At 44.3% G+C, this 26,830-nt stretch overlaps 2 protein-coding genes across 6 annotated transcripts in view; both read left to right on the top strand.

The window, feature by feature from the left end:
* LOC148098680 (protein NLRC3-like) overlaps nt 1-26,830 on the top strand; it is a 321,437-nt gene that overhangs the window by 97,903 nt on the left and 196,704 nt on the right. For 2 of the 5 annotated variants that reach the window (XM_087850565.1, XM_087850568.1), the window contains 3 exons: nt 1,323-1,496; nt 5,961-6,007; nt 6,156-7,064. The exons of 2 other annotated variants lie outside the window; for them this stretch is intronic. In XM_087850565.1, the coding sequence (XP_087706691.1) occupies nt 1,323-1,496; nt 5,961-6,007; nt 6,156-6,682 (748 nt within the window). In that variant the 3' untranslated portion in view covers nt 6,683-7,064. Of the gene's footprint in view, nt 1-1,322; nt 1,497-5,960; nt 6,008-6,155; nt 7,065-26,830 lie in introns of those variants that run through there. One more of the 5 variants, XM_087850561.1, reaches the window with a different exon arrangement.
* Nucleotides 14,569-26,817, top strand: LOC148098687 (dual specificity protein phosphatase CDC14AB-like). The gene is made up of 14 exons (XM_087851389.1): nt 14,569-14,859; nt 15,891-15,981; nt 19,853-19,928; nt 20,584-20,676; nt 20,765-20,844; nt 21,651-21,660; nt 21,974-22,036; nt 22,466-22,538; nt 23,196-23,426; nt 23,518-23,656; nt 24,675-24,891; nt 25,020-25,111; nt 26,192-26,323; nt 26,407-26,817. The coding sequence occupies exons 1-14, from the start codon at nt 14,814-14,816 to the stop codon at nt 26,453-26,455; spliced, it is 1,392 nt and encodes a 463-aa protein (XP_087707515.1). The 5' UTR covers nt 14,569-14,813; the 3' UTR covers nt 26,456-26,817.

Here is a 26,830-nt window from a genome sequence, read left to right on the forward strand (position 1 = left end):
GCATCTTCACTATGTCCTTCACTACAAGTGAAAAACCTGGGTGTTGTTTTAGACTCTGAGCTTGGTTTTATCCCACATATTAAACATGTAACCAAAATTGGATTTTATCATCTAAAGAATATAGCCAGAGTCCGCCCTATTCTGTCTCGGGCCAACACGGAGATGCTGATGCATGCTTTTATTACCAGTCGCATTGATTACTGCCCTGCTTTCTGGTCTCCCCAAAAAGAATATTTCACCTTTACAACTTTTACAAAACTCTGCAGCTCGTGTGCTGACGAAGACCAGAGGGCGGGCCCACATTACACCGGTTTTAGAATCGCTGCATTGGCTCCCCGTGTGTTTCAGGATCGATTTTCAAATTCTTTTATTGGTTTTTAAATGTCTTAATGGTCTTGGGTCTTCTTATCTCTCAGATCTGCTTTTACCATATGAACCCTCGCGGACCCTGAGGTCCTCTGGTACTGGCCTTTTGATTGTCCCTAAAGTCAGGACACATGCTCACGGAGAGGCAGCGTTTCAGTGGTATGGTCCTCGTCTGTGGAACACCCTGCCGGAGGAGCTCAGGGCCGCAGAGAACGTACATGTTTTTAAGAACAGGCTCAAGACCACCTTTTTAGTTTAGCTTTTACTTAACGTTTATTTATTTTATGCTTATTTATTCTATCCTGTTATTCTATTTATATTATTAATTTAGGTTTTACCTAATATTTATTGATTTTATTCTTATTCATTTTTTATCTTCTTACTCTATTTATATTTATACTGTATCCCATTCTTATTTATTTTATTTATTTTATTCTGTATATACTCTTATTAGGTCATATCTCCAGTGTTTCCTCGGAGGGCGCTCTCTGCACCGGGGTTGTGATCGACCGTGGCTGCTGGGGCTCTGTGGGTCTTCTCAACCTGGCTGGGGGGCTTCTTTGCCTCCCTCCTACTGTGTGCCCAGCCTGGAGGCTGTAAAGCACTTTGTGCTACATCTTTGTATGAAAAGTGCTTTATAAATAAAGATTGATTGATTGATAGACTCTCCTCCGGGAGCATGTTTTCACTGGGAGGATCTTTGTGTCAAAGGGAGTTCTTCCTTCCCACCATCACCAAGTGCTGCTCACAGTGGATTGTCTGGTTTTTGGGACTTTCTCTCTAATATTGGAGGCTGTTACCTTACTCTGTTAAACAGCTTCAGACGACTGTTGTTGTCTGTTGGGAATTGTCACTTTTAAATAAAGTTACATTGAATGGATGTAAATGGATAGATGTTATTGTGACAAACAGAAAATGATCTTTAAAAGATTGATTGTTGTTTTGTGTGTCTGCAGTCTGTCAGGCTGTCTGATTACAGAGGAAGGCTGTACTTCTCTGGCCTCAGCTCTGAGCTCCAACCCCTCCCATCTGAGAGAGCTGGACCTGAGCTACAATCATCCAGGTCCCTCAGGAATTAAGCTGCTGTCGTCTGGACTGAAGGATCCAGGCTGGAGACTGGACACTCTCAGGTATGGAGAGAATGTCTGATAGAGGAGGACGAGCTGGAAACATTTCCTGTGTCCTTCACTCACTTCCTGTTTGTTTCCTGCAGATGAGACATGAACAATCACACATGCAGGAATATTTTCAGGGACAGACAGACTAGTCTAGCTGGATAGTACGTAGGGGGTCTCCAAGGAGTCTGTTTGCAGGAACATTAATGATAACTGATAAGTCATGTTGAGAGTTTCATTAAAAGTAGACCTACAGTTAGGTCCATAAATATTTGGACAGAGACAACATTTTGTAACTTTAAATACACTTTATTAGGTCACCGGTTTACCTGAGATAGTGGTCACTGTGTACCTAATAAAGTGTCAGCCATGTGTATGTTTCCCATGCTGTATGTCCACAGTCACAGTGACAGTCAGTGACACTGACAGAAGGATGAAACAAGGCTGTGAATCATTTCAGTCTTTGTGTGTGATAAAGAGGCAGACAGGAGCAGCTAACATCACCATCATTTTCCTGTATGAATCGCTGTTACAATGAAAAATTTCACTTACATATATCATATAGGAGACACACACATTGATATACACTAAATATTTATTTCATTTCTCTTTTTTTGTGTTGCCAATTTATGCACCTGCTTGATTTAGTTTAAACAGTTATTGAACACTTTCTGTAAATCCAGTGAACTGCATTTCACTTCTCAAATATCACTGTGTGTGTCTCCTAAATGATATATTTAACTGACAATTTTTATTGTGACAACCAACGATTTGTACAGGAAAATAATTACTTTTCACAATGTTGCCCAAACTTTTCATCCCACTGTATTAGTATGTTTTGTCATTAGTATAATATGAAATAAATTCTACTTGTGTCAAGTCGGGTGCCAATATTTGCTGTGTAGTAGAACAGAGACATTTGTCATTATAAATGTTTATTGGAAAAATATATAAATTCAGTAACAAAAACATTAAACATTAATATATGAAGTTTAACTATTTACAGAGAGACAGGAATAAAAAGGACCCAGCTTGGAGTGGAAGAGCCTCAGAGAGAAGGAGGAGAAAAATAAGAACATTGTTTCTGCCCTGGAGAGCTGCTGCCTCATCAGAAAACTGCTGATCATTAGGGTCCAATGTTTCCAAATTTAACACAGCTGTGCTGTTTTCAAAAGCTAATTTATAAATTTGAAATTTCACGAATTCTCGTGTCTGAGGCGGCATGCTCTCCAGAACAGGAACAAGGCCGAGGAGGAAATGTTCTGTTGGAGACGGGCGTGGCCTCTTTAGGGACTCCAGGATGGCCAGCTCCACCGTCCTGGGACCCGTCCCTCGCCCGCCTTCGAGCTGTCCTCCTCTGTCGGCCTGTAAAACACAGCACAAAACAACACAAAGTAATGAGAAGGCTGCTACTAGATTTTCATTTTCAAAATTGAAAAAAACAGGATATAAACAGATTGGTTGTAGATATTTAGTAAAGGTGATCACAAGGGAATCCAAGCAAGTAAAAAGCTGTCAGTGCTTGATGTTCATACCTGTGGGTGCAGCAGCAGGAGCTGAGGGACCAGGGACTGGGGAGCCAGGAGAAGAGACAGGGGATGCTCTGCTGCATGATTACTTGACTCTATCAAGACAATATTAAATGTTAACAGGTTGAAGACAATAGTCATAGAGAATATTATATTATTATACACTTATATACTTATTATACACAGTGGTCTCTCATTTATTGCAGCACATGAACAGTAGTCACAGTTCTCACAAGTTGATTCTCAAAGTTCAAACTTTTGTCGATTTTAAAACGTAAAAGTATTATGCTGCGCTTTTTCTCCGTCTGCGGCGCCACTTTTGTGCGCCTTTTTTGCTCCCGGTGCAGGTGTCTATTTCCGAATGAGGGTCATAGTTATGAGTGTTTTTGTGCTGTTTTTTTCTATTGGACGTGATGGTTATCAAAACCAAACATGATAAGTTTGGCAAGCGCAGGAGACACGACACGACCCTGGTCCTCGGGGGAGAAGTTCTCCACGGTCCGCACCATATTGCCGCTTGTCTCCCGCGGGGTGAGGAAGGGGTCAAGAAACCCCATGACCGCGAAGAACTTCCATCTTCTCCCCGATCCTGCTGCAGACCCACTCCTCTTCTCCTTCTGTCTTCTTCTCCTTATTATAAGTGTCCCTGAGGCTCTTCCACTTTCTCCTGCAGATGTCCTCTGAATAAACGCATTATCTTGTTAGCGGAAAGGTATTTGTACATCAGTGGGAAAATAGCGGGACAGTAGGCGGGCTTGCTAGCTTTAGTGCGGGTTCATCGGGTCAGTCTGAAAATTAAAAAGAAGGAGGAATGAACTTACCAGGTTGCCCGATCTCCTCACTTATGTGTCTCCAAGCTAGGTCCTTTTTATTCCTGTCTCAGTAGAAGTAGTAGCTAGCCTCATATAGCTCTGGGTGATTAGCCACGGCACTGATGAGCTTTTCCTCCATACTGAATGAAGAATCAAGGGCTTTGGCTGGATCTGCCCCTTTGACCTAGGTCAGAGCCAGGTCACCAGGCTCCTGATTGGTTGTCGCGGCGCGATTTGACGCTGGAGTTCAGATTTTTCCAACTCGAGCGCTAGACGCGAAACGCACGTATGCACAAAATGCAACACAAAAACTCACGCGCGTGTTTTTTTTCGCTAGTCAAACGCGCCAGACGCGCTACACTGACGTGCATTTCACGTGTTTTGGCGTTTTCGCGACGCAAATCTGCTTCCGAATTCACGTGGGACCTGCAATCGCGTGTCATCGCGTGTGTCACCCCCATTGACTTTACATGTAAACCTGACGCTCTATTCGCGTCCATCGCGTTCGGTGTGAACACACCGTAAGGCTACGTCCACACGTACCCGGGTATTTTTGAAAACGCAGATTTTTCTATGCATTTGCACCTTTCGTCCACACGTAAACGGCGTTTTTGGTCACTGAAAACGGAGATTTTTAAAAACTCCGGCCAGGGTGGATATTTTTGAAAACTCAGTTTTTGCATTTACGTGTGGACGAGAAAAACGGAGAAAACACAGAAAACGCAGCGTCAAAGGTGTGCGCCTTTTTTGACGTCACACTGTGCGCCACGTTATTGTTTTGGTGAAATGAATTTCTACAATACTGTTACTGTTAATTGTCTCTGCAGTGTTTAAATGCTTACATATACACACACAGTTACTGTCCCTCCACACATACGACTCGGTTCTGCTTCTATGCCCCAGCTTTGTTTACTATTTCCCACCGAGGCTTCTAGACTTCTGATTGGCCACCATTTCTACACGGTTAGGAATATAGCGCCACCTGCTGCTTTGGCATGTTCCTAGCAGCGTTTTCCTTCATTTCTACATTTACGTGTGGACGGGATTATTTTTTAAAACGAAAACGGAAAATCTCAGTTTTCAAAAATACCCGTGTACGTGTGGACGCAGCCTCAGTAGTCTGTAAAGACTCTGTGTGCCTTCCAGAGTGCTCCGGCATGCACACACACCTTAAGGTCATGAGAGAGGTCGTACCTTCTCTTACTGATTTATGGTTTAGGAGGACACCTACTCTGTATCTGGTTAAGTATAAGAGCCCTTTGTTAGGGGGACCGCTGGACTCTTAGCACCAGCTTTGGGGTCACAGGGTCACATCTGGAACACACACACACACACACACAGACACACACACACACACATACACACACACACACACACATACCTACACTATGCACAGACTGGTACTCTTTGTTCATACCTGTGTAAGACGTCACATGTTAATGAACTTATGCATATTCATGTAACCTCAATAAAGAGCAGTGTTACGAGGGAGCAGACGAGAGCGACTGAGGTCAAGTGAAGGAACGGCGCTGTCACAGTTCTCTCCCTCATGAATTGTCTGGTTCCAGCGGTGGGTCTGTGCTAGACGACCCATCACCAGCTTTTTCCAGCTTTTTCCACTGGTTACCAGTACGTGGTAGAATCCACTTCCAGATCTTGTTGTTTGTCTTTAAATCTCTGAATGGATTGGCTCCATCTTATCTCTCTTTAACAAAATAATCCAAGTGGAGCCCTCAGGTCTGCAGATAAGTAGCTTCTGACCAGAACTAGACGTAAAAACAGAGGTGAGCTTTATCGATCGCTGCAGCCAAACTCTGGAACAGTCGCCCTTCACATCAGGTCGTCACCAACACTCGACATTTTTAAAACCCGGTTGGAAACACATTTGTACTCTGTAGCTTTCAATTCTGACGAGTCTTTATAGTAATTACTGTGTATGTTTCCTATTTTCTCTCTACTCTGTGCAGCACTTTGGCTCAACCTGTTTTTAAATGTGCTGATAAATAAATGTAGATTTCTTTGAATAAAACAGTGGAGCCGAGCTTTGAGCTCAGTGTGTAACAGTGTGTGTATGAGAGCCATGTAATGTCCATGTGTGCATGCTGACTGTGCTGCTCTGACCCCCCTCCTCCTTTCAGGGTGGAGCCTGCTGGAGTCCGATGGTTGAGACCAGGTCTGAGGAAGTGTAAGTGTGTTTTTAATGGGATTCATGAAAACAAAGCAGCACACATTCAACCATCTTCATCATGTCAGGAGTCATCATCAAAGTGTCAATCAATGAACAGATGATGGATCAATAACTGCAGCTGGATTGTGTTTGTTCTCTCCATCAGATTCCTGTCAACTCACAATCGACACAAACACAGTGAACACAAACCTCCAACTGTCTGACAACAACAGGAAGGTGACACATGTGGAGGAGGTTCAGTCATATCCTGATCATCCAGACAGATTTGATGGTTTTAATTATCAGCTGCTGTGTAGAAATGGTCTGACTGGTCGCTGTTACTGGGAGGTCGAGTGGAGAGGAGACGTTGAGATATCAATGAGTTACAGAAGCATCAGAAGGAAAGGAGGCAGTGCTGACTGTGGGTTTGGATGCAATGATCAGTCCTGGAGTCTGATCTGCTATGATGATGGTCCTCTTTATGTCAGGCACAATAAGAGAGAAACATACATCTCCTCCTCCTCTGTCTCTAACAGAGCAGCAGTGTATGTGGACTGTCCTGCTGGCACTCTGTCCTTCTACAGAGTCTCCTCTGACACTCTGATCCACCTCCACACCTTCAACACCACATTCACTCAAACTCTTTATCCTGGGTTTTATGTCTCTCCTGGTGCCTCAGTGTCCCTGTGCTGAGTGGGGTGTAAAGAGTGTCTCCTGTTACAGAAACACTCTGACTGTTGAACAGATAGTTCAGTCTGTACATGTCTGTCTCTTTCACTCACAAACACGTTTTCAGATTCATGGATTCAATCAGTTGATGTTTGAAACTCTTCTAAATGATTCCTTGTAAACTTCTTCCTCTTCAGTCACAAACAAACAGGAAGTGATGTCACATGTGTTCCTGTCCACACAGCAGAATGAGTCTATTGCTGACAGTGATGTACAAACAGAGTGAGCATTTCTGAGGCCCAAAATAAACTGAGTAGTTCACTGAATGAACAATGGACTGTGAGCTCAGTTCCTTCATCATTAGTATGGATTATATATGTATATGTATTATATTAGTATCATATATATCAGGTGCTGCTGGTTTCAGTCATTGTGCAAATGTGCTGTTTGTAAGGTTGTAAAGCTGCAGTCAGCTGAGACTGAAGAAGTCACCTGATCAGTGAGCAAACGTTTCTGAAAACGTCCAGATGAACAGAATCAACCTTTTGGGATCAGCCAGCAATGCAGCATCATTGTTGTTCAGGTTCAGAGGTTTGCAGGAATGAACTGATGACCAGAAACAGCTGCAAAGTCCAATAAAATACCAGCTGGAGTTCAGCTGCATTTGAAGAAGTCAAAGAAAAGTAAGGATGGCAAAGGGCGACGTTTTCTTCCAAAGAACTGAAAACATGGTCGACGCCTCATTAGAAGAATAATCTGGACATTTGTGAGGAACTCTAACCAAGAAAGCAACACAAGAAAGCAACGTCAAACAGATCCAACAGACAGTTTCCATGACTGGAAGTGTTGAGTGTAAAAATGCTACATTGCATTATTGCATCCTCTCACCACAGGAGGTGCTGTTGGCACCACTGATTGCTGATCAGCTGTTCTCTGATGATCTGATTGATACTGTGAATAACGGGACTCACTGAACTCTGTGACACAGTGAAGATTACAGAGTTTAACTTCAACATCTGACTGACGTCACACAGACAGAAGGATGAACCAGTGAGGCACAGAACACAGTTACTGGAGATACTGGATCAGCTCCATGTGAACCTCTGATGGAGAAGCTGCTGAGCCAGAGAAACATCAGGACATGACAGGCAGCTGCACTTATCTAACAACATGTAGCAGAGCTGATCTATGTTAGAGGATCTATCACAGCAGCTGAAGCCAAAGTCCAACACTGGATAGCAGCTGAGCCTGTGCTGAGTGTAGTGTTACAGGAAAAGGGCAGAAACACTGACACTGGTAGCTCACAGTGATGCTGACTGGGGCACAGAGCTGAATGATGCAGCATCAGGACACTGTTTCAGTCTGACTGACAGAGAAACCTGTAGCTGTATCTACATGTGAGGCAGAGGCTACACAAGCAGCTTTCTATGTTTCACAGTGACTGAGATCTTCAGTGGGGGTGGACATGCTCCTGTACAGACCTCTGAGGAGAACCAAGGTGCAGTCAAAGAGTCCAGTCTGTCCTCACAGATGTGAACATGTGGTTTCATCAGGTCTGCTGTCAGCTAGCAGGCTCACATCAGAATCACTGTTCCTGAAAAACACAGTCTGTGTGACATCATCAGTCAGCTGATCGTCCCAGATCTGAATGGTTTCTGTCTCTACTGAGGAAGTCAGAGAATATCACTGAGGTGTGGATCAGGTCTGAGTGAGCTGTGGAGGGACAGCTTTAAACAGTCCACAGGTCTCACGTCCTGCTCAGTCTGGTAGCAGATACCTCGTATTGTTCCAGATGTGCTGACATCAGCAGCAGCAGCAGCACAGCTGTGTGATACGATGAATCTCAGTTATTGATCCAACACACAGTAAATACAAAGATCAGGATTTCTGAGAGGAATCATTATGAGTCTGAACACATGATCACTGAATGTTAGTCTCCACAATAATAAGCTAACACAACCAAACACAGCTTTCAGCTCTTATTTTGAAACTGGCTTATTTAGAGAGCTGTGATGTGAGCGTGCCTGGCTCTGAGGCACTTGGGTCAGCCTCTGTTGTTTAGAAGTGTTACAGACTGTGAATGACACAGACCTGTCAGTTTTCATGTTTGTCTGTAACACAGCTCAGGGGCTCCATGCTGAACGCATCCATCCAGTGTTATTGATCCAGTACTTATACCAGCATTGGGATCAATACTACAATACACAATCACATGTGTCCACGTGATGCAGTTTGAAGAGCAATAAGATGTCTCTGTATGAGGAGGCGGGGTCACAGGAGGTTCACAGAAACTCTGCAGCAGCATCATCAGCTCACATGGAAACTTTGATGATTCACTTCTGTGGTGTTTTTACAGAAACACGTCACAAAATTAGCTCCACCTGTTTTGTGAGCTTTGAGTTTCTTGTCTTCATTCTGGATTCTTGTGTTGCTGTTTTTACACACAGCAGATATTTCCTGGTTGCTTCCTTGATGACCACATGAAGCTTTCTGAAGCTTGGATTGAAGACGCTTCATTACTCAAAGCTTTCCAACACAGGCCTCTGTGCTGCCATCTGGTGGACAAACATATGAAGTGCAGCGTGAAGCTACAAATTAAACTGCTTCAGCTACGTTTATATATAACATACTATAACCTATATAACTATATGTATAGTGTATTATGTAGGTTTTAGAGCTGGGGGTAGAATTGCTGATGGCCTGGTTGTTATTTATGTTCCCCATGGTTCACCAGCTCTCACACAACATCAGCACCAATGATCCACGTCCTTATAAACCTCTGAATCAGGTCCTGAAGCTGTGACGTGCTGAGTGAAGACCTCACTGATCACATGACTCTGGTCACCTGGACTCAGTGTTTCTGAAGCAGTGTGCTGGGTTTTTAAAAATACGTGGCTGCTGCCTGATGTTGGGCCCACAGAGGAAGACGACTCACTCACTCTTCTTCACTTCCTCCTTAAACATGTGGAAGGAGAGCAAAGTGCTGCCAGACTCTTATTTCTGACAGGAACAGAAGAAACCACAGCAAACTGTTCCAGTTCTTCATCTTCATCACAATCTATTTATTTCTGATGGTGTCTTCAGTCTGAGGGTTTGAAGTTTCCATGTCTGTGTGATGTGTGGTGTGAAGGCTGCTGGTTAAACTGGGACTCACTGGTTAAAGCACTGAGTGCTCATAGAAAGATGCTCCATGAGTCCCAGTACAGACTACAAACATGGTGGAAACTTAGCTTTGATATCCACACACTTTCGTTTCATGCACATTTGTACCTTTCAATTGTGTTTGTCTGTGTGTCATGCAAATAAACCTTTGAAAAGAATGAAATGATATCATATATTTCTTATTGGCCTACATTTGTACAAAATTCCAAATTATATACACAAAGTCATAGAAATCACCCCTGTTCATCATGATTTTAATATTCTATTTTTCCATAACAATAAAATACTTCTTGGACAAATATGACACATCAATAGTTCATTAGTGTTGTCACATCACATCCTGTAAGCAGAGTCTGTCTGTGTCTTTTCTCTGGAAATGAATATTTCCAACCAATGTAGGCGATCCATCAACATGGAGAGTTGGTAGTTATATACAGTCTGTATAAGTGTGATTAATCTAATGAACATTTGTAAGGAGACGGCAGTTACTGTGAATTCACAGCAGTTACACAGTGATTAGTAATAAACAGACAGTGAGAGTGAGTGGATTTAAGAAAGTCAGTGACTCAGGTGTGTCGATTGGTTTGTCATCTGTTTGTGAGACTGGAGGAGACGTAGAAATCTTTTATTTTAAATCTTAGTTAGGAAGATTCCTGTTTTAAAACAAGCACTTTGTGTGAGAAATGCAAGAAGTACATCTGCAGAAAGCACACAGTTACATTCTGTCCATCATGTGGACAAAACTGAAAATGTTGAGCATTGAAAAACTGAGAACGTTGGGCAAGTTCAAAAGAAATGTGTTTGTAAGAACGAAAAACCAAAATGTTCCTAAAATAGTTATGGAAAGTCTAACTGTTGTATGTCTGTGTTCTACATGTTGATCTGATGGAAAATAAAGTTGCTATTGTTTTATTGCAGTTTTTTGGTAATTCTGAGTGGATTTACACAGTACGGGTCAAAATGACTGCAACAAAATCAATGTCACTTTTTGTTTGTCAACATAATACAAGGGTTAATTTCCAACACTTGCATGTGATCTTCAATTTGTAGCAGATCCAATATCACACAGCAGCTGGAGCAGTCTCCAATGCAGGTCAGTCCACTGCTGCCACCTGTGGCCAAATACCACAGCCTACTACTAGATTAACTTGTGACACATCTGCACCTGCTGCTATGATCACATTGAGTAGAGGCTGAGTGGCTGCACTTACCCCTGGTACATTCAGATCTACCCACCAACATGTTGACAGATGCAATGCCAGCAATGTGGATTGTCAACACTAAAAACAATCAGTAAGCAAAGACAACAGGGCTCAATTTTTTCTGTTTATTTAGCACCCACAACATTTGTAGTCGCCTTCTGCACAGGGGAAGTCCACACACACTGTGTGGTACCACTTCCCACAGAAGGTGCATTCAATCTGCAAGAAAAATGAGATTGTCAGAGTCATTCATCTGCAGTCAGGCTCTTGAGTAAAGCAACTAAACATGTTACAGTGTGCAGATACTGCATATTTCTGTGCAACAGTCTTATCTGTGTATCACTTGATGTTTCCATGCGTCCTTTAGGTGCATGGAGAACAAGGGTGGTGATTATTATGACTTTGTGTGTATAATTTGGCATTTTGAACAAATGTAGGCTGATAGTACATACATGATATCATTTCATTCTTTTCAAAGGTTTATTTGCATGACGCACAGACAGACACAATTGAAAGGTACAAATGTGCATGAAACGAATTCAAACGTGCTGCAGATGTGTGTCACAAGTTGATCTGGCTGTAGGCTGTGGCACTTGGCCAGAGGTGGCGCTGGTTGACTCGAGTCCATGTTAGTGCACAAAGTAAACTGCTCGCTGTAGTTGTGAAGCAAAAACGCTGAAACCGGAGAAATAAAATGTGCGAGGGGAACGATAACGACGACAAGAGTCTCCCGATCGTTTACTCTTGCTGTCCTGTGAACAACATCGGCGTGGTGTTAATTGTTTGCTGTTTTCGCGATCGTGTCGCGCATGAGGATATCACCAGGTAAACTTTTTAAACATTTTGTTGTTCAACAGCATCAAGACTGACGGAGTGTGTTTGAGAAACCTCACAAGTGTCACAGGTGACACATTTGGCGTTTTTCTGCTGGTTTGTCGGTAGCAGCTCCTGAAACGCAAGACTGCCACACATCTGTTCGACCAACGCCAGGTGATCTAAACACCAGTAGATCTGGAACACCTGCGTGGTTTCCATCCCGGAAGAGAAATTCCTCTCCTGTTTCAGATAAGGACCATTCGCCCGCATGTGGCTTTACTGTGGGATTATGGGACTGTGGGATTATGGGACTGTGGGATTATGGGACTGTGGGATTATGGGACTGTGGGATTATGGGACTGTGGGAGGGTAATTTTAGCATATGGAAAACATTTTTTTAGCTTTGTTTTAATAGTGTATAGTTATTTCTGCCGGCAGGGTTTTTAGCGCATTGAGACTCTTTTTATTGTATACGGGGGATTTTAACTTGTATTTGTGATTCTGGCTGTGTGTTTTTATGGAAATAAATGGTGTGTGTTCAAAGCCAGCTTAGTTTCTGTGCCCTGAGCGCTGACCCGCTCACTCCCCTTCCTCTTGTATGTGAACGGACTTGGAGGTGAAGATTTAGGTCCACCAGTCTTAGCGGCTACAGAGTCCCTTCTCAGTTTAATGATCTTCATTGTTGCCTGGCTGGTTGGTAATGCAGCGTTCAGCCTTTAAAACAAATCTACATGAAGCTGTTAGTTTGCTCGTATCCATGTTGGTGCATCAGTAACTACAGCAGAGGCTGTCGCTTCTCACCCAGGGCCAACATGACGAGCAGACAGAGCATGTAAACAGACAGCAGGTGGCAGTCTTTCACTGGAGACCAACCTATGATCACCAAGGGCTGATAAAAATCTGTCTTTTCACATAATAATAATCCCATACATAGCTTATTGTCTCCACATCAGTAGCATTATCGTCAGTGCTTCACCTTGATGGAGGCGTCCTCGGCTACCCTTCACCTGTCCCTCCAACCTTCCTCCAGGTGATCTGATGTCTAATTGGCTGACTGGAGCAGATTAAGCTAAGACCAGGAATAGGACTGCGCACACACACACACACACACACACACACACACACACACACACACACACACACACAGGTCTGCATGTGGCTTTCTGTTAGACAGTAAGCTCAGTGTAGCATTACAAACATAAAGCCATCAAGAAGGAAACGCTCTCCTCTCATCTTCCTCACGTTATTAATTCTGTTCAGGGGCGTGTGAAAGGGCGCGTGTGAAAGGGCGCGTGTTAAAGGGGGCGTGTGAAAGGGCGCGTGTGAAAGGGCGCGTGTGAAAGGGCGGGTGTTAAAGGGCGTGTGTTAAAGGGCGCGTGTGAAAGGGCGCGCCTCAGCCGGCTCCATAGCTAAACTCCAACGTTACAAGTTCTTGGAAAAAGTAACACTGTGGTGGAAATATTTCTGTGGAGATGAAATGAGTCACGTGGAGAAACAAATCTGTTCCTGATGTCTGGCAAACAAGCGCGTCCAACAAAGAAACGTCCCGTCCTCAGTGTCTTCATTAGGACACTTTTGTTATTGACACCCATGCTTGTTTCTTTTGGGCAAAGGTGCGGGACGGACTTGAAGACCTTGTTGGTACCAGTTTGGACACACCTGCGGCGCCGGTTTAGCGCAGCTGGATGAGCAGCAGTCCCTGTGTCCCTCTCTCACTTTCCTGTCAGTTTTCACTGCATCTGTCTAATAAAGACAAAAATACATTTAAGAAAAGAACAGAAAGTTTGGATACACCTTCTCATTTTATGGTTTTTCATATTTACATCGTAGAAGACATCACAATGTGGAGTTAAACAAAAAAGTCTGAAAACATGTTTTATATGTGAGACTCTTCAAAGCTTTGCTCTCCCAGTCTCACCTTGTCCCAGCACAGAAACAGAGACACGTGGGAAAAGTGACATCTCATTACATGAGTTTGTGTGAGGCTAGTCCAACAGTGATGCAGTCTAATGGTGTGGAGATCTTCCAGTCAGTGGTGACAGGCCCAGCTCTGACAGCACAGTGTGACAGCACCGTGTAGCATATGGAGCCCTTTAGAGATCAATGCATGTAAACTGTAAGGCGACCCCCGTATCTGTAGTCATTCTAAATATGACTAAATATTTCTGTTTAACAAGCAAACACTTGATTAGAAAACTAAGTGATGCAAGTGCAGACTTAGCTAGCGGCCTGTGAAAGTCACAGTTCAGTCAGGCAGCTCAGACATTTGGCACTCAGGACTTTGGCTTTACAGCTTTGGGTGATGGGAACAAACCACAGTGCAGTCCTCCATCCAACCTAACCCAGCTCTCATCATAGCACAACGTGTGGAAGAGGGAGGCCACTCAGACAGGAGAGAAATGCCATCAGCATAGATGACTTTGTGGTGTTACTTTTGTAATGTTCACACAAATACAAATAAGCAAACGGTGCATTTTGTAGCAGCCTTGAAATATATAAATATAAATAAATATAAATACAGTTTATATTAATGGGAAAGGGGATTTCTGTTTAAATCCAGCTCCAGCAGGCTTTGGCAGCACGGCCGGTGATGTGTGCGTGCGCGCGTTTATGTGACCATTGACTGAGCATGTGCGAGGCAGCAGAGAGATCATCGCTGCCACGACTCTGGGCTGTCCTGTAAATCTTCTACTTGCTGGGATATTTGTTGTAGTTCAGGCACGGAGGAGCGGAAACCTCTCGGTTCAGGCGCAGTCCGTGGAGCGGAGCGACTTTGGAGACTTTACGCATGCTCCTCATCAGCGGCGGGCGGGGAGACTTTAAAGTTGGACCCTTTTCATTTACAGTAGTGACGCAGGTGAAATGCTATTCTGTAGTGAACTCTTGATATTTTTGGAACATCTCGAGTGGTCTCACAACAGATAAGAAGAGGACAAACTCACTCCGGGACACTGTGACCATTCCCACTGTAACAAATGGCAGATGGATATGAGCAGGCCAGCTCATCAGAATTTATTAAGGGTAAGTTTAACATCAGTGCTGGGATGTAATACTGCATAATGGTTTTCTATAAGAAACTACAGCCTGCAGTATTTCCATGTGTGTGACTGAGAGCGTGGACATAAATACACAGCACTGACCTGCTCGTTCATTTTGGCTCATTTGTTCTTTCAAACAAAGCTAAACCAGTATGATTCAGTGTGAGCTACACTGACCACGATGGTCTCCATCATGGGGACACTAACCAAATAAGAGACGAGGACATTTCTGATTATTTTGTAGCTTCTTCATCAGCACTGTACATTGTTGTGGAGAACAATAACTCTTGACAGGACTGTGGGGCAGCTGGTCGGCCTTTGGCCTGGAGGATGCTGGATCGTTTTCAGCTGTGTCTGCTATAATTAACATGATATAAACTGTAACAGCTGTGCATTAAGACGGTAAAAAGAATCCTGGTAAAGTGAGTCCATGCAGGTGCAGGTCAGCTTCACAGCCTTTACACAGCAGCTCGTTTCCAGGAATAAGTTTTTCTCTTTTCAGCTATCACTGCAGAACTTTCCAGTTTTACTGAAGCTGCTTCACTCATGAGTACATGTAAAACTACATGTAGCTGAAAGGTTCAAACTTACAGGCTAACAGTTGGCAGGTCAAATAATTATAGAGTCAAATAATACAGTTTAGTTAAAGCAAAGAATTACAAAGTTTATTACGTTTATGAAGCCACGACCCATCGTTCTCTAATCTGGTAAAAAGAAGCATTTCAGTAGTGCGAGGATTAAGTTTGGCTAAATCAGGTTAAGTAACCAGCACCAGTGTGTCATGTAAGGACGGAGATTTGGGTCCTGCCTTGGTTTCAGCAGCAGTTAATGAGGGGAACTGATCCTGTGCTGTAACCGAGACACCAAAAATACCTGGATACAGTCAGCAGCTCGGTGTGATCGGGACAAGAGAGCGTTATCGCCCTGTATCTGAAGCCAGGACTGTCTGTGAGGCTGAATGTAACCTGTGTGTGTGTGTGTGTGTGTGTGTGTGTGTGTGTGTGTGCACCACAGACCGCCTGTACTTTGCCACTCTGCGGGTCAAACCTAAGAATACAGCCAACACACACTTCTTCAGCACGGATGAGGAGCTCATATATGAAAGGTAAGCTGTGATCTAGTCTGATCCCCAATTCTGACGTACCGCCGTCTGACATCCATTTAAAGTGAGTCCGGATGTTATCATTCACATGCTGATGTTATAGTTGGTGTTGTTCTTGGTTTAGCTGAATGTTCATTTAACAAAATACTTTCTGTACCATGTAAAAGTAAACTCATGACTTTCTATAACAGCAACAAGCATAAAACATTCAAAGTGACTCAAACTCTGATCGCTTCATGTCATCTGTCCAGTAGATCTGCAGAGATCTGCAGAGATCTGGTCTCTGTGGCTGAGACGGCTACAAGTGCCTGAAGGAGATCTCCAGCTTCTTCAGTGCTTCGGGGTGTCTCGTACTGTTGTGCAGTAAAACGTGTAGTGTGTGAAGCTTCCTCATGATTCTGCTAACCAGCTGTAGCTGATTATGTCAGCCGAGCTGGTCTGAGAGACACGTGGAGCTGAAGGTTCAGTGAATCCTGCAGATTCACTCAACAAACACACGAATGGCTGAAAAGTGAGAAACGCTGCGATGTCATTGCCACTGAAAGTCTCCATGGTAACAGTCTGCTCCTGCTCACTGCCAGCACACGCTCCTACAAATCATTTCTTTCTGATGCCTCTTTTGTAACAGATGAACTTTGTTTGCCTCCGTTTTTGTTGTTTCGTGTCCTTTAGAAATTCCTTTGACCTCATTAATATCCCACCTGTTCATTTCAGAGAGACACGCCTTTTGACAGTCATGGTCCTGTCCTTCCTTGACTTCTCATCACTGGTCTCTGATTACCATTATACTGTTAGAGGAAGTCCACTGCTCCACCCGGAGGGATGGTGTCCTGGTTCAAACTGTGGTCTTTCTAGTTGGAGTTCACACGTTTTCCCTGGTTCACAGTCCAAAGACATGCATGTTCATTCACGTTAGCTTAACTGGTGATTTAGTTTAGTCCAGTTTTATTTGTATAACATCAGTTACATCCAGGCCCTTTGTAGGTAAACAACCTACAATATTAGAGAGAAAACTCTAATTGGACGATTCCCAACGAGCAGGGCCGGGAGCAGTGGGACGGTAAAACTTCTAATAGGTGGGGAGACCCTGAAAGAACTTCCTTACAGTGCCGCCATGCCGCCTGGATGTGAGCAGGAAGCTGCTTCCTGTCAGGACAGCTGCTCTGGCCACCACGAAGACTATCAGAACCTGGCCTGATGAAGCCTTACAGCAGCTGCAGGACTGTCTCCACACCACCAGGACATTCCTGAACATCCAGACTGGAGGTGTACTGTGTCACCTGGTCTATCCCAACCACAAGCCCTGGATGACCGGGGACGTCCACCGGCTGCCTTCAGAGTGAGTGACGGTGCAACGAGGCGTCTGAAAGGCCAAATCACAGTACAGGTGGAAGATCACCTGGACAGCAACAACAGCAGGCAGGTGTGTCAGGAGGGCAGCACATCACCGAGTACAGGAGCAGTCACAGAGCTGATGCTTCACTAGCAGAGCAGTTGAATCACTCCTTGTTTTGAAGTGCAGTCACCAGAGGCACGTATCAATAAGTCCATCCTCACTGTGGAGGAGTGTGACATGAGACACACGCCGTCAACCCTCCAACAGGAACAGCTCATACGTCAGTGAAGACATGAAGTCCACATACTTGTGGAGAATTTCATCCAACCCTGTGTTGTCATGTTGATACATTTGCACTGTTTCTCCATGAAAATGTCTGTTGATGTATCACCAGTGTGACTGATGTCATAAACCAATCATCTGGTCCTGGCCTACTCTGTGGTCATAACCCCTGACTGAGCACGCACGAGTTATGGTTCCTTAAATGATCTGCATTTATTTTAGGATATAAAATAGTTTTAATTATACACCCTTTATACACCGATGAGAGACAGATCAGAGGTGAAACAGCCTTGGAAAAATGCTCCATCTATGCGTTTATATGTGCCCTGCAAATTGCACCTTCATACTGTGGATGTTCTGCTGTGGAGCTGCAGGCCACCACAGTACACAGGGCTGGGTGGAAACTGGTTTCCAGCATTTCCTGACCTCTCAGGACTTTTTAGGAACTCTAAGGCTACGTTCACTCTGCAGGTCTTGATGCTCAATTCAGATTTTTGGATCAAGTCTGATTTTTCTGTCTGCTCGTTCACACTACAAATAAAATGCGACAGCAAACGCGCTCTAGTGTGAACGCTCAAAGCGGCGCATGCGCAAAAGAAGACATCACACACAACGCGCTCTGTTTAGACCCAGAGCAACAGTATTGTTTGACTGATGGTCTTAATATAAAGACTTCGGCCTTTACGTTTCCCAATTTTTGCTTTAAGTTATTTTGTTATTTACATAATAATGTAAATAACCTAATAATGATCCTATTGCTGTTTTAGAGGAGCGCTGCTTCAAAGGATAGTTGCAGATTTCTGTCAGAATCTGCAGATTATACAGTACAAATAAAATGTTCACGTTTCTCCAACGTTGTCTTCCCAACAGTTTCACTGGATGGAAGCGTTCGCGATGTCTTCTCCGGCGCTGATAATCGGCGTCTGTCTTGTGTCAGTGACGTAAAAGACGGATTTATTTGCGACATGACCATCAAACAGCAGCTTTCTAAAACATCAGATATGTATCGGATTCAGCTCCACATACGAAAGTGACCCAGATCGGATTTGAAAATATCAGATTTGTGTCGTTCACACTGTCACACCATGATCGGATAGATGGTCGCAGAGGGTCAAAAAATCTGATTTGATGCGCTTTCACCTGCAGTGTGAACGTAGCCTGAGTTCCTGATGCTCAACTCTGAGCATCAGTATCATGGGATATATCACAGTTTCAGTGTGTCTGTCACAGAGCGGGTGTTTGAGCTGTGATTAACCGGGGAGGTGGTCTATGAGTAAACCTGAGATGGCTTTTGTCACAGTGGAGTGTGCCGTGTGGAGGAAATAAAGGAGGATCCAATTGCAGGCAGTCGTGAAGGTGGTTTATTGAACACAGAGCACAGGGAAGAAATGGCAAACGAAGATTAAACTAAACTATACTGGGAATAACTAAACTAGTAAACACAAAGCAGAACACGAGCATGAAGGAGGGTGGGCAGAACACACGGGTGAAACATGGCAGATACACAGACGGACCGGCAACGACAGAAGACACGACTTAAATACACTCAGAGAAACACAGGGAGATCACACACAGGTGGAAGTAATTAACGAGACGAGACAAGGGAGGGAACACAAGAAATCACAAAGACGCAGACTGGACACAGATCAAGACCCACAGCAAACATAGGAACACAGAACCTGAGAGCAAAAACCAGAATCACAGAAACAATAGATAAATAATAATAATAATCAACAAAGCACCAGAGAACAAAAACGATCCTTCAAAAATAAACCAAAGCAAGAGAACTCAAAATGCTGGGTCGACCCCAACGTGACAGCTTTCAGTGCTTGTTTGACGATCTTTGAGATCCTCTTGCTGTCATTCGTGCTGTTGGCCGACTTACTGAATAGCAGTGATGATGAGTAATCTGGTATCCAATGCTGTGGTGTTAGGGAAAGGACTTTATAGAACCTGATGTTCTGCTGTAACAGTGCTGACTTGCACCCCTGCTCGTCTGTCATGTTCCAGCCTTGATAACAGTTTTCTTTTCTGCAGCAGACAAACGGGATCTGAGTTTGGTTTCATTGAGTGAAACAAAGCTGTGAGCTTCCTCTGACTCCATGTCTGCATTGTGTGGGTGTTCTAACGGAGCATTTTATTAGAACCAGATGAACAATGTCACCGAATACACCTGTCAGTGGGTTAGTTTTGTGGCTGATTTGAGTTGTTGCTGTAATTGTTGAAAGCTCCTCCATCTCTCGCTGTGTGTTGCAGTTTTTATGCAGACTTTGGGCCCCTCAACCTGGCCATGCTGTACAGATACTGCTGGAAACTCAACAGGAAGCTGAAGGTAATGCAGATGAAGGTCTTCAGACTCAGGGCTTTGTTTGCTGTATAGACATCATTTAGAAAACGCGTTACGCTCTTATTTTGAAACGTCTTTGCGCTGATGGTGTGTGTGCACTCCTCTGACAGTAGACTCTTATTTTGAAAGGTCTTTGCTCTGATGGTGTGTGTGCACTCCTCTGACAGTAGACTCTTATTTTGAAAGGTCTTTGCGCTGATGGTGTGTGTGCACTCCTCTGACAGTAGACTCTTATTTTGAAAGGTCTTTGCTCTGATGGTGTGTGTGCACTCCTCTGACAGTAGACTCTTATTTTGAAAGGTCTTTGCTCTGATGGTGTGTGTGCACTCCTCTGACAGTAGACTCTTATTTTGAAAGGTCTTTGCTCTGATGGTGTGTGTGCACTCCTCTGACAGTAGACTCTTATTTTGAAAGGTCTTTGCTCTGATGGTGTGTGTGCACTCCTCTGACAGTAGACTCTTATTTTGAAAGGTCTTTGCTCTGATGGTGTGTGTGCACTCCTCTGACAGTAGACTCTTATTTTGAAAGGTCTTTTCTCTGATGGTGTGTGTGCACTCCTCTGACATTAGACACTTATTTTAAATGTATTAATGCACATGTGCTGTTTCACTGATTATTGATTATCATTATTGGTTTATAGTCTTTCACAATGTCTAGAAAGAGACTGGTTCACTACACCAGCTACGACCAGAAGAAGAGAGCCAATGCTGCTGTTCTCATTGGTGCCTATGCTGTAAATATCCTTTCATTTGTCCATCACATCATCTGATTGCCCGTCTGTCTGTCCATTATTAGTGATGTAGTTTAACTCTGCCCTGTAGGTGATGTATTTGAAGAGAAGCCCAGAAGATGCCTACAGGACTCTGATAGCAGGAAACAACACAGGCTACATGCCGTTTAGGTACAGGCTGCTGCTTTCTACGAGACAGCACTGCATGCTGTGTCCCTCCCCCCCAGTCCTGAGCTCAGCTGAACAGCAGCTGCTTAGTTTTTACTCTCTTAGTGATGCTTTATGTTTATTTACAGTGCAAACAAGCCTGAGACCACATGTGATCAGATATGATCTGAACCCTGATAACTACTGGACGACTGTAATTCATTATTATCAGGAAGTCCTAAAAACTCCCTGAAAAGCCTTCAGCTAATCCAAAATGCTGCAGCAAGAGTCCTGACAGGGACTAGAAAGAGAGAGCAGATTTCTCCTGTTTTGGCTTCCTGTTAAATCCAGAATTCAAAATCCTGCTCCTCACATACAAGGTCTTAAATAATCAGGCCCCATCTTATCTTAATGACCTTGTAGTACCATATCACCCTATTAGAGCACTTCGCTCTCGCTCTGCAGGCCTACTTGTTGTTCCTAGAGTATTTAAAAGTAGAATGGGAGGCAGAGCCTTCAGTTTTCAGGCCCCTCTTCTGTGGAACCAGTTTCCAGTTTGGATTCAGGAGACAGACACTATCTCTGCTTTCAAGATTAGGCTTCAAACTTTCCTTTTTGCTAAAGCATATAGTTAGGGCTGAACCAGGTGACCCTGAATCCTCCCTTAGTTATGCTGCAATAGACGTAGGCTGCTGGGGATTCCCATGATGCACTGGGTGTTTCTTCTTCACTCACTATGTGTTAACAGACCTCTCTGCACTGAATCATTCTTGTTATTAATCTCTGGCTGTCTTCACAGTGTGTCTTTGGTCCTGTCTCCGTCCCCTCAGCCCCTCAGCAGTCAGATTGCCGCCCCTCCCTGAGCCTGGTTCTGGTGAACATGTGTTTCTGTTAAAAACCAGTTTTTCCTCCCCACTGTCACCAGTGTGCCTGCTCGTAGGGGTGGTCTGATTGTGTTTCCTCTGTATAACTGTAGGGTCTTTACCGTACAATATTAACTGCCTGAAGTGACCTTTGTTGTGATTTGGTGCTAAAAAAAACTGAACTGAATCTGTGAAACCACTGCAGATCACTATAACACTAAACATTTCAGCCCTTTGGGGGGAGTTGTGCTTTTGTTGTGAAAATCTGTTCCTGCTCTTTTCCTCTGCAGGCATTACAACATGGTTTCCTGGATTTTGAAAGGTTCAGTGCAGAAGAATATGAACATTATGAGGTAACAGACTGCAGAGTGCTGACTGTGCTACAGGTCGATATCAATGAAAACAGGACCAGGATACAGTAAGAAATAAGTAACGTACGCTTGTTATTCATCCAGTTTATTTGCAGTGCTGTTAGTAACACAGTCAGGGCCAACCAAGGGCTCGTACGATGTCCAGGCCTGCCTTGGTGCACGCTGTACTTCCTCAGTTTCTCAGTTAGATTGATCCATAACTCACCCGTCCAAGTGATAGACAGTCAGTGAAGTAAAGGTCAGCTTACCTGTGTCCACTGCAACAAAACTGATTTCCAATGAAAGGTAAAAGACCGTATGTGTTCATTACTGCAGTGGTGGTATAATTAAGGTGTTCTGGATCCATGTTTTTAACTGATATGTCACTAACCTCTATCACAGTCTTTCTTTCCTTTCTTTTTTTGCTTTTAGCGAGTTGAAAATGGAGATATGAACTGGATCGTTCCGGGAAAGGTTCTGGCGTTCAGTAGCCCTCATTCTCGTGGTAAGATAGAAGATGGTGAGTCAGAATCTCTAAGCTAAAAGCTAAAAGCATGCCTCCAAACCAACATCAGTGCTCACGTTGCTTGGCCTGACAGAAGGCCTGTGCAGCCCCTCAGTGCCTGCACGTCCTGAAACAGCTGAGAAGAGCTAACCTTACCCTGCTGTCTTCTGATGGCGTGTATTGTTTCCTGCTTAGTGCTGTCATGTTGTTACGGCTGGATTAGACGAGCCTGAGCCCTGCAGTGGCTCGGGGTTTCCCATGATGCACTCATGCTTCTTCATCACTCAGCTCTTTTTACTTCCTGTGTATTTACACCACTTTGCACGTAGTTATTATTCCCCTCTGCCTCTCCAGTCCGTCTCTTGTCCTGTTGTCCTCCCCTCACCCCGACCACATGTGGCAGATTGCTCCCCCTCCCTCAGCCTGGTTCTTGTTAAAAGGGAGTTTTTCTTTCCCGCTGTCAGCAGGTGCTTGGGGCCGTTCGATCGTTGAGTTTTCTCTGTATTTAACGTCTTTACCTTACAATATAAATCAGTTGACACTACGTCATTGAATCTTATTTTACGTTTGCATTAAGAGACAGGACTTGCATTAAAAACAGACCCTCGCTGATTGAAACGTACGACGTAACTCAGTTGTTGTTGATTCTGTCTCCAGGTTATCCCCTCCACACACCCGAGGCATACTTCTCATACTTTTGCCAAAATGACGTAACGACCGTGGTTCGTCTGAACAGGAAGTTGTATGATGGCAGGCGGTTTGAGGATGCAGGATTTGAGCACCACGACCTCTTCTTCCTTGATGGGACCACGCCCTCTGACCTCATCGTCAGACGCTTTCTGCATGTGTGTGAAAGCACAGACGGGGCAGTGGCAGTGCACTGTAAAGGTAGGACTTCAAGTGTTTATGTATGTTTAATTGATGCCATTTATTTCTTTTATCTTAACTTTGTCTCTTTAAACACTCCATCCATTTACAGCTGGATTAGGCCGCACGGGCACTCTGATTGGCTGCTACCTGATGAAGCACTTCCGGTTTACTGCAGCCGAGGCGATTGCTTGGATCAGAGTCTGCAGACCTGGATCTATCATCGGTCCACAGCAAAACTTCTTAGAAGAGTGAGTTTGTGCCTCAGCTGTGACGCTCAAACCAAACGCTCCAATTTCCGTGACTCCAAAGGTATCAGTCGGAGACAATCATTAAGCTTTAGTGCCGTTCATGAAAGTACAGGAGTACTGCTTTCCAGATGATGTGCACACAGACACGTCTGCAACACTTCATTGGGATAATGTCACAAAACACAAGCAGACGGCAACTTCACCTCCAAGGTGCACGGAGGAAGATCTGACGAGGTGAAGACTCCAGTCACAGAGTATTAGGGAACCATAACGTGTTAGTGGCCTTCATCAGGGTCATTGCGTTTATCTGTGAAGGTGTGATTGGTTCACTTTTTCTGTTTCCAGTCTTTTTTATTTAAACACAAGCTGTTCGACATTTTGCAATGACCCAAAAGGCGTTGGTCACTGAGTACAGCTGTTCTCTAATACTTCGAGTGTCGCTGGAGTCTTCACACGAAGCACAAGTAGATCAGGAAGTAGATCAGGAAGTAGATCAGGAAGGGTTTGAGGTGTCACCTTGGCCTTCAACGTCGGCAGATCTCAATCTCATCGAGCATCTGTGAGATGTGCTGGACAAACAAGGCCCGTCTGTCCTTAGGCTGTGGCATCTATTGCTGTTACCACACAAGATGTTTCTCCATGCTGAGGTCATGGTTGGAGCACGCTGGAAATGTAGTAAAAGTTAGAAGAGAAGCAAAAGGTGGAGGTCAGGGTGGGGCATTCCCCAGGGTGCCCATGTGCAGCTGGTGGTGACTGCAGCAGTGGGAAACTGGTGGATGATGAATCAAATCGAATTAAAAAAAGCCTGAAACTGTGTTACTGCTGCAGACTGCAGTCAGCTGGTTTCTCTCCTCAGCTCTGGACGCACACTTCCTCCTTACGCCACAGTAGTGCTCTGTTGCTAATGGCTACTAGCTTTGTGTGTCTACTTACACGCTAAACCAGGATGTTGAATGTTATACCTGCTAAACATGATATCACAGTTAGTTTGTGGCGTGTGTTTGATGTTTGTGTGCAGGAAGCAGCACAGTTTGTGGGTTCAGGGTGACGTGCATCGGTCTAAACAGAAGCTGGTCCAACAGAGACGGAGTCGGCAGCAGCAGCTGCAGCAACAGCAGCTTCACCGCTCTGACTCTGTGCAGGGAGGCAAACAGGAGGCAGTGTCCTCGCTGCTTTCCAGCATGGATGACCTGTCAATCAACACCGTGCTCTGCAAGTCATATAGCTTGGATGAGGTCAGCGGTGTGACTTCATAGCACCTTTTTTTAATGGTTACTGCAGAATTCAAACAGGCTACTGAGTTCTGATCATAATGTTGTGTTTTCATGCTGCTAATTGTGTCTTTCTTTCTGTGTCTGTGCAGAATAACTGCAAAGAAGTCAGTCTGACACAGGGAGACGAACTGAGAGCACTGAAGGGAAAACGCCCACCGAGATCAGCGTCATCCTGCTCAAGGTACCAATATCTGTAATTTAATTAATGATAAATGGTTATTGTGGTCAGTGCAAGAGACACGTTGAGAATTAGCTCAAAACAAAGTTTCTATTAACAAGGAGATATAATAGACACCAACATGTTTTTGTGGATGTCAGAAAGTACATAAGTGACTGTTGTCGAATGCTTTGTTTGCACGCTGTCTAACAGACAGACTGGACTGCATGAAATCCTGCTGTGTTCTCATCTGTGCAGCGTAAATGTTGTGTATAAGCTGCTCGAGCTCATGCATCCTTTTTTGTTCTTCGGTTAAACTGAAACCTAAATGCAACAAGAGAAGTTGTTGTCTTTGGATACTTTAGTTAATCATGAGTGAGATTAAGGTTGTGGAGGTTGTCAGAGTATTCCTTCTACTGCCTGACAGTGTCCTCAGTTGGAGTCAGCAGGCCTCCATCTTTACTGGACACCGTGTTGGTAGAGCACCACTTCCCCCTCCTGACGGTTTGCCAGAATCGCTCCTCCTACGCCCAAGTTTTTGCTGCAGCCGCGGCCTGAGCTGCGTTTCGATTGGCCTGCCCGCTGCCTCTGCTCTCCACCCGTGGCTGCCGCCAGACACACAATCAGTAGATAATACCTCTGCTCACTACAGTTTTTGTTTTGGTCCCTGAATCCACGGCCCAAATATAGCAGATATATAAGATGCTGCCATAGTTCAAGAAACATTTCATAAAAAGTAAATAGTTACAAATCGGGGATATGGGAGCTGCGGCAAAAAGAAACCAAAGGACGACCACGAACCAAACTCACAACGTGCTTCTCCTGTAAACTAACATCACTAAACTGCTAACCTGACACAACCAAGAACTGGGCTTCCACGAAGGTTAACTCGAGGTACCTCCCACACGTCGAAGCGTATTTGTCTCTTGTCTCTTGTACAGAGTGTGTGTGCAGATGTTGATTCCTGCAGTGAGCGTAGAAATCATCAGAAGGATTTTTGGAGAAGTTGTTCGTTGTGCTTGTTTTTGTGAAGGATCAAGTTTAGTATTTGCTCTTGGATCACACACACACACAAATATGAGGTGTTCTTGTTTTCTGTGTCAGGTTAAACCTGTCCAAGACTTCACACTGCTCCATCCTCCCTCCCCCGAAGCCCTCCAAAGTCCACCTCACCCCCTCTTCTACTAAAAAGCTGAGACGAAGTTCCTCTACCACCACTGCTCCGCAGATCAGGAGGTTGGTGTCTGTGCTTTTGTTCCTTACTAGAAGCACATTATAATAAAACCAATATAAAATGTGATGTGCTGATGTCTCCACAGTCCCTTCAGCCTCACTGTGTTCAGCACCAGGCCAGCACTGATTCACTGACTTCACACTTGGGACGTTCTTGTCATGAATCAGCCCAGCTGATGATGGACTCGCTGGAAACTGGATCAGCTCTCTTGCACGTTTAATAGGCTGTAAATCCTTTTTTAGCCCCAATAACTACTTTTCGTTTTGACAGAGCCAACAGTTTGTCACCACTTTAACTGGTCACGTGGTCCATTCTGTGATAACAGGGCCGACACCATAAATCATCACGTCTCTTGGGTATAGCAGGCAGGTAACTGTAAAAAACTGCTGCTGCATATTGCAGATATAACATCTGCTAGATGCTGAATGTCCCGTTGTCACAATCATTTTGCTGGAAGCAAAGGACACGTGCAGGTGCAAAGACCAAACAACGCTAACAGGGGATAAAAG

The sequence above is a fragment of the Neolamprologus brichardi genome, chromosome 14 (assembly GCF_056152115.1).
Source record: "Neolamprologus brichardi isolate AB-2024 chromosome 14, ASM5615211v1, whole genome shotgun sequence".
In the NCBI taxonomy this organism is placed as follows: Eukaryota; Metazoa; Chordata; class Actinopteri; order Cichliformes; family Cichlidae; genus Neolamprologus; species Neolamprologus brichardi.

Excerpts from the sequence above, each read along its gene's own strand:
- LOC148098687 (XM_087851389.1), top strand. The coding sequence starts at position 14,814 with ATGGCAGATGGATATGAGCAGGCCAGCTCATCAGAATTTATTAAGG. Across the intron at positions 14,860-15,890 it reads CTCATCAGAATTTATTAAGG|ACCGCCTGTACTTTGCCACT; the intron begins GTAAGTTTAACA and ends TGTGCACCACAG. Across the intron at positions 15,982-19,852 it reads GAGGAGCTCATATATGAAAG|TTTTTATGCAGACTTTGGGC; the intron begins GTAAGCTGTGAT and ends TGTGTGTTGCAG.